Source organism: Tenrec ecaudatus, chromosome 2 (assembly GCF_050624435.1).
Source record: "Tenrec ecaudatus isolate mTenEca1 chromosome 2, mTenEca1.hap1, whole genome shotgun sequence".
Taxonomy (NCBI): domain Eukaryota; kingdom Metazoa; phylum Chordata; class Mammalia; order Afrosoricida; family Tenrecidae; genus Tenrec; species Tenrec ecaudatus.
This window is the reverse complement of record NC_134531.1, coordinates 143,781,926-143,789,833: the sequence shown is the minus strand read 5'-3', so window position 1 is coordinate 143,789,833 and position 7,908 is coordinate 143,781,926. Positions and strand designations below refer to the sequence as shown.

The 7,908-nt window shown below is 51.0% G+C and overlaps 1 protein-coding gene across 1 annotated transcript; it reads left to right on the top strand.

Moving 5' to 3' along the window:
* Positions 1-5,913: 5,913 nt before the first annotated feature.
* HNRNPA0 (heterogeneous nuclear ribonucleoprotein A0) lies at positions 5,914-7,667 on the top strand. The gene has a single exon (XM_075541594.1). It carries the CDS (start codon positions 6,220-6,222, stop codon positions 7,129-7,131), a length of 912 nt encoding a protein of 303 aa, XP_075397709.1. The 5' UTR covers positions 5,914-6,219; the 3' UTR covers positions 7,132-7,667.
* The last annotated feature ends 241 nt before the right edge of the window (positions 7,668-7,908 follow it).

Here is a 7,908-nt window from a genome sequence, read left to right as displayed (position 1 = left end):
GAAAGAAAGAAAAAGAAAATTAAATCAAGAAATCAGCCCACACAACTGTACTGTGGGCTAACCCAGTCCAATTCAGGTTTATGGGGGTTTCTGCACTGCTGGGACTGGTAAAGCAGGAAGCTAGAAGTACAAGCCAATGGAGCCAGAACCACGTGGATCCAGGCAGGGAGCATGGCAGGCCACCAACCCCTCCCGGAACCAGCAGGTCATATGGTAACCGCTGGCCCCAGAAACCAAGCCCACCACGCATGAAGGCAAAGAGGAACGAGAGAGAGGGCAGTCCCTCACAGGTTCTCTCTAAAAAGGCCATAAGGAGGTGTCATCAGACTTTGGCCTGATTGATCAATGGTATTCCACCCATATCTTGCTACAGATGTGGCCAAGTAGACACAAAACCTAAGCATCATAGTATCCAACTTCACATGTTTGAATGACAGCTACTTGTGCATTGTGTCTGTATTCAGTTACCAGGGTTTCCCCAAACTTGAGACACTCAGTCCCCTTCTGTTAAAACATGCATTACAGTGTGTTGTGTTTCTTTTGCACGAACCGGTCCTCATCACAAGACTTATCTGTTTGTTAATCAAATATGTACATATAGAAATATAAATAAACTGGATTTTATGCAGTTGATTGTGACGCTGATATAACTAGGAATAGTATAACATACTAATTATAAAAAGGAAATGTTAATCCACTGTTTTCTCTTCTCAGTGATCAATGTCCACCTCTGTACTGGTTCATTCTCATCAACAGATAAGGTGTATTGCCTCCTGGATTACCAAAAAAAACTCTGGCCTCGTTATTCGCTCTCCCTTGGTAGACATTAGCTATTTCTCTGGCCCCTTTAAAACAAACTTCCGAGTCCCTTGCTCACGTCTGGTCCTCTTGCCTGTTCTAATTGACTTCTGTCTCTCTCAGGCCACTAAAAACGTGTTAGTCAAGGGTGCCAATGACCTCCATGCTACCCCATCCAGTGGTCTCTATTTCGTCTAATCTTAGTTGACCTCTCAGCAGCTCTGTTCCAGGTGACCTCTTCCATATTTGTTTTAAACAGCTTGATAGTTCACATGCCATACAATCCATCCATATAAAGCACACAACAGAAGGGATTTTAGAATATTCACAGGGTTGGACAACCATCACCACAAGCTAAAATTTTCTTCTTCCATTTCCTCTTCTAGCCCTGGTGGCATAGTAGTTATGCATTGGGTTACTAACCAAGAGGTCTGCAGTTTGAAAGCACCAGCTTGCTCTGCAGGAGAGAGAGAGTTACAGTTTTGGAAACTCCCAGGGGTAGTTCTGTCCTGTCCCGAGTTGCCATTACTCGATGGCAGTGAGTGAAAAGCAGTCCTATCTATGCCCATTACAGTCTCTCCCCATTTTCCCTGCCTTTACCTTTCTCAAGGAACCCTGGTGCTGCTGCTGTAGCTTAAGCACTGGGTTGCTAAAGACAATGTCAGCAGTTCAAATCCATCAGCCACTCTGTAGGAGAAAGATCAGACTGTCAACTGTAAAGGTTTTCCACATCAGGAGCCGTAGATAGGGTTCACTAAGAATCAGAATTCTCCTGGCAGTAGAGTTTTTGTTTTTACCCTCCTCAGACCTGTACACCCACTAAGTTGCTTTCTGTCTCTCTAAGTTTACCTACTGGGGACATTTCACAGCAACCAAATCCTACAGGATATGTGGTCTTTTGTGACCGACTTCTTTCACTTGCTGTTGTTGTGAGGTGCCCTCGAGTTGGTTCCACTCCACAGTGACCCCAAGCACAACGAATGTCCTGTGTTGGCCTCACAAGTGGGCCCACGCCCGAAGCCGTTGTTACAGCCACTGTGTCAATCCACCTCATTGAACGTCTTCCTCTTTTTGCCACCTTTCCACTTTACCAAACATGATGTCCTGCTCCAGGGACTGGTCTCTCCTGATGACATACCCAAAGTATGTAAACGAAGTCTCGCCATCCGGGCCTCCGAGGAGCTTGCTTTTGCTCAGCATAATGTGTTCAAGCTTCACCCCCGCTGGAGCCTGCATCAGCACTCCATTTCCTTCTGCTGCTGAACAATAGCCCAATGTGTGCATGTTTAACATTCTACTTATCATCAGTGGCAGATATTTGAGTTGTTTCTCTCTGGCTAGTATGCTGCTATGAACATTTATGCAAAGGTTTTTGCATGGACAGATATTTCCACTCAGGAGTGGGATTGCTAGTTCATCTGTGTAACTGGGTTTTCAAGGAAATGCCAACCTGTTTTTCTAAAGCGGCTGCACCATTTGACGTTCCCTGTTGCGGAGTGTGAACATTCCAGATTCTCCCACGGCGTCACAAATGGTCATCAATGTCTGTTTGATGGAGCCTCTCTCTCTCTCATTCTTGAAAGTTTCATGCCTCAGCTCCTAAGACATCACACTCTCCTGGTTTTCTCCTTCCTCATTTGCTGCTTTCTCAAGTTGTCTCCCCTAAGTATATGCCAAACCCAAGCTGCTGCCTGCTACACATGGCAAATGACTGTACACTAGGAGGTCACTGAAAGTAGGTCAGAGGTTCTTCTCCTTAAGGGTATCTAGAGCAACCAAACCTACTCACCCTAAGTAGGGCCCATGCTCTCTGCCCCCCCACCCCCAGGGACCACTCAAGGATGACTAAGGTTAGGCTACTATAGAGTCTAGGGTCCGCCCATCTTGCCTCATATGTATCCCTATTCCCTCCCCTTACTATTGGGTGTACACACCCCTAGGTCATCCTCGTCCTATTGCTTGTATTGCCTATGCTACAACCCCTTCCTATAACGTAGATTGTTATTTGCAATCAGAGGGGTTGCATGCTTTAGTTAGAAATAAAACCCCACGAGAGCTCTCTCCTGCCCTCTCGTCCCCCACCTCCATGTGTACCACCAAGAGGAGCTGAGGTGAGCATGCTACCATGAAATGTGTCTGACTTCTTTATTTTACTTTCTCTCCCATTTCTCTACGACTTTACTATAATATTTATGTATCTTAACCGTACAATTGCGCCTATGGAACCCAGAATCAGTTGTGGGGGACTGGCTGGCCACCTTCACACTCAGTCTCATTGGTTTACTCACTCCTTTGTTTTTCTCTTCACTCCACTCCTGCTCATTCGCCTCTTCTCTTCCAGAGCTTCTAAATGTTGGAGTGCCCAGTCTCTTTCTTCAAACTTCTCTCATCTACATAGCCTCATGAGGTGATCTTATCTTGTGCCTTTAAACACTACACACATTTATGTTCTTAGTCATGACACTTCGCCAATTTCTAGACCACTATATCCAACTGGTTACTTAGCAAATCTTCTTAGATATGTCACAGGGAAGACAACCAAAACTCAAACCAAGATCACTGCTATTGGATCGATTCCAAGTCATAGCAACCCTACAGGACAGAGTAGACCTACCCCGTGGGTTTCCAGGACTAACTTTTTAGTTAGAAAGGCTCATCTTGATCCCATGGATTAGGTGGTTTCAAATTAGTGACCTTGTCAGTATAGCCCAAAGCGTAACTCATTACATTGCTATCATGCTCTTCTGTGAGAAAAGAGACTCCAAGTTAAAATGGAACTTACAGAGTCACATTCAGTAAGTCTTAAGCAAGACAGAAACCATCATTGACAGGCAATAATGGCACCCAAGGATTTTCAGAAACTTGGCCTCAAATAGAATATGGAGCACAAGAGAAAATGTCACAAAAGCATGACTGGTGGCAGATCCATACATCACAGTTGCAGGCAGGACTACAAAAGCAAGAATGGGACCATGATTGGAAAACGTACACTATTAGAGTCAGAAAAGCTTACAAGATTGGTTCAGAGTCCTCCAACCAAGGCAGTCAAAGTAACATCATTATCATGGGGCCCCTAGTACCTTAAATTCCATCAAGAGCATACTCAACTAAGTCCTTAGGACTACATTGGCCCTCCTAAACTGGCAGTTAGAGTAATCCACTTTCTCATGTACTCTACCTGAGGGCAAAGCTATTCACATCACCTGGTAATGGTCAGAAAGAATTCAATGGAGACCGAATAATATATGTTGAGACTCAAAAATAGATTTAGGGCTTAAATTCTGAGTACCCAGAGGGCTGTGGATGGCATTGAAAGCCCAAGATTCATTTGCAGAATATTCAACCATTTGCGACCAAAAGGGCAACTATTAAACCAGAGACAAAGCCCAGAAGGGTTAGGAAAGGAGGACTGGAAACTGGAGGTAGAATAAGTGCTGTTACATTGTGCGTATTCTAATCAATGGCGTGACACTAAGTGTGTATGTGTAGGGAATGGAAAAGGGATCTGCTCTGTAAACCATCACCCAGTTCAGCCAACCCTTCCGCCCACTCTCCACACAACACACACACACACACACACACACACACACACACACACACACACACACACACACACGAAATGCCCCTCACTCCACAAGATGCCCATGTTCTAATTCCCAGAATCTGTGAATGTCATGTTATGTAAAGGAAACTTAATCAGTTGACCTTAAACAAATTATCTTGGGTTTTCAAGAGGCAGACTGGTTGGTATTAATAAACGTGTAAAGAATTCAAATGGCTATCGCTAGTTTTGAAAATGGAAAATTAAAGCCAAGGGCCTGCCACTTTAGGGGGTTCTTTGTCGGTTAATGAGGAGCCTTGGTGGCAATAATGGGTTACATGTTAGGCTGCTGTTAGTTCAGCAGTTAGAAACCAGCTGCTCCCTGGAGAAAAATGAGGTTTTCTACTCCAATGGTCTCCGAAATCCATAGAAGCTGTTCTGTGGAATAAGAGTTGGAATCGACTCGACGGCAATGAACTTGGTTTTGTCACTTAGTGTCATGTCCCACTCATCTATCTTGCTTGGTAAATAAAGCTGTTGTAATTTTCTTGCATTGTCATCTAAGTGAATATCGTCAAGGCAATTTGAGAGGTTCCTGATATACATGTAGGGTAATAACCTAGGCTCGTGATATGAAGCACTTTTAAAAGCCAACATTTTAAATTGAGCCGATAATAGAAAACGTATAAAATTAGACATCTACGTGGAAGTGAGGCACACACCTCGACTTGGTCGGAGGGCCTAGCTTTTAGCGCTCTTCCCCCTTGCCTCGGGCTAGCTTAGCGCAGGGCCACGTGTCGGCGCTTAGTTTAACCGCGCGACAGGCCCCCGTAAACGGTTAATAACTGCCTTCCAGCCTAGGCCTCCACCCTCCATCTTTGCGTGGAAGAGGGAAGGGGCGCGGACACAGGGGGAGCGCCAGGGCCGAGACGCGGCGGGTAAACCCAGGCCCCCGGCCCCAACAGTCAAGTTTTCAAAAAGCCCGCGCGTGGCGCCCCAGGCCGCATCCGTTGGGAACGGCCCCCAGCGCGGTGCGGCGCGGCTCGGCTCGGCTCGCTCCCCGCTCAGGGCCGGGCGGGAGGAAGCGTACGGGTGGGACGCAGGCTCAGCTCCGAAGGGGCGCCGGGGCCAGCGCGCACCGGGGAGCGCGCCCGTTCAGCGGCTCCCGAAAACGGAAGTGGGCGCGAGACCGCTGTGATTGGCTGAAGCGCCACGTCTCTCAAGGGGCTGGCGCGAACGCCACTGCGGAGTTGGGCGAGGAGCTCCAGGAAGGGGGAGGGGGAGAGCCGCTGGGAACAGCCGCAGGGTGGGGAGGAAACGTGCTGCGGGAGCGCGCAGAGGGCAGGGAGGACTCCTCGGGAGGGAGCGCTCGGGCACCGGGGGGTGGAAGCGGGGCCGTAGGGGCGGCGGCGGTTGCTGCTAAGCCAATGCTTGAATAGACCGCGGAGGGCGGGGAGCCTCCGGTCGAGAGCGGCGCTGCGGCGCGGGAGGCGGGACTAACAAGAGCCAGGCGGGGATTGGCGGGCAGCCTTAGGCTGCCGTACGTCGGCGGTGACGCACGCCTCCGGGAGGGTGCGCGCGCGTTCAGCGGCCTCTTTGTGTGGTGCCCTGATAGGGGAGCGGAGGTGGCGGCGGCGACGGTAGCGGCTGCCTTGGTTGTCTTCCAGTCTCCGCAGCTCGCCCTCTAGCCGGAACCTCTCCCCTTCCCTCCCCCTTCCTTTCTTCCTTCCTTCCCTCCCCTTCCCTTCTTCCCTTCCCCGGCGGTGACCGGCGGGCGCGGCTCCAGCAACGGCTGGGCCTAAGCCGTGAAGAGGCCGCAGCCTTCGGTAACGGCTACACCGCGGAGCTCGCAGGGCGTGGGGAAGGCCCGGGCCGCGGAGATGGAGAATTCTCAGCTGTGCAAGCTGTTCATCGGCGGGCTCAACGTGCAGACGAGTGAGTCGGGCCTGCGCGGCCACTTTGAGGCCTTCGGGACTCTGACGGACTGCGTGGTGGTGGTGAACCCCCAGACCAAGCGCTCCCGCTGCTTCGGCTTCGTGACCTACTCCAATGTGGAGGAGGCCGACGCCGCCATGGCCGCCTCGCCGCACGCCGTGGACGGCAACACGGTGGAGCTGAAGCGGGCGGTGTCCCGGGAGGATTCGGCGCGGCCCGGCGCCCACGCCAAGGTTAAGAAGCTCTTTGTCGGAGGCCTGAAGGGAGACGTGGCCGAGGGCGACCTGATCGAGCACTTCTCGCAGTTCGGCACCGTGGAGAAGGCCGAGATCATCGCCGACAAGCAGTCGGGCAAGAAGCGCGGCTTCGGCTTCGTGTATTTCCAGAACCACGACGCGGCCGACAAGGCCGCGGTGGTCAAGTTCCACCCGATCCAGGGCCACCGCGTGGAGGTGAAGAAGGCCGTCCCCAAGGAGGATATCCACTCGGGCGGCGGCGGCGGCGCGCGGTCCTCGCGGGGCGGCCGGGGCGGCCGGGGTCGCGGCGGCGGCCGAGACCAGAACGGCCTCTCCAAGGGCGGCGGCGGCGGTTACAACAGCTACGGGGGCTACGGCGGCGGCGGCGGCGGCTACAACGCCTACGGGGGCGGCGGCGGCGGCTCTTCGTACGGCGGCAGCGACTACGGTAACGGTTTCGGCGGCTTCGGCAGCTACAGCCAGCACCAGTCGTCGTACGGGCCCATGAAGAGCGGCGGCGGCGGCGGGGGAGGCGGCAGCAGCTGGGGCGGCCGCAGTAACAGTGGACCTTACAGAGGCGGCTATGGCGGCGGGGGCGGCTATGGCGGCAGTTCCTTCTAAGGGGAAAAGGAGAAAATGCCTGCGAGTGGCCATTGGGGGTAGATCTTTCAACGCCCCAAGTGGGGTCAGTTCTCCAGTCCCTCCTTGCCTCTCCCACCGCCTTTCCCAGTTTGCCCTTGAGGGAGCCGCCCGGGCTGGCTTCCCCTGGGGGGTGTCGCCCCCTCTGCCTGCCACCCCTCCGAAGGTGGACTCGGCCCCACTTACACATTTTTGTGTTACAGTCATTGATGGACTCTATTTTTTTATTATTACTTGGACCTTGGTCGTTTTTATACTAGCAAAATGTCTTGTTTTGATTTGTGGTTTTTTTTGGGGGGGGAGGGCGTGAACTTGCTGATTCTGTAGCAAAACCTGGGCGGGGTGGGGGTGGGCTGGGGTGGGGGGTAGTTACTTTGTTGTAAGGACTTGATACACCTGGCTCTACAGCGTTTTCTACGAAATCTATTTGGATCCCATGCCTGAAATTTGGAAGCATATGTACAAAAAAATCATTTTTACGTTTTATTTTTAATAAATCATTGTGTTTGACCGGACAAGTCTAACCTTTTTTTTCTAGGACCCATTCCGTACCGTTTCAAGGAATTTTAGTTGAAGATTTTCTGTGTTAATTCTTGATGTGTACTTAGACTTTAAAGACGTCCTGTGGGGTTTTCTCTCTATTTTTTCTTTATTGCCCTGTTAGTGGCTGTTGAATTTTATCCCTAATAGGCAAAACTTTTGAAGTGGTGGATGTGGCTTTTCTAAATCCCTTTTAAGTTTTCTGTGCATCCATCTCTT

What these genes read in the sequence shown, in the direction of transcription:
- HNRNPA0 (XM_075541594.1), top strand. Translation starts at nt 6,220, where the DNA reads ATGGAGAATTCTCAGCTGTGCAAGCTGTTCATCGGCGGGCTCAACGTG.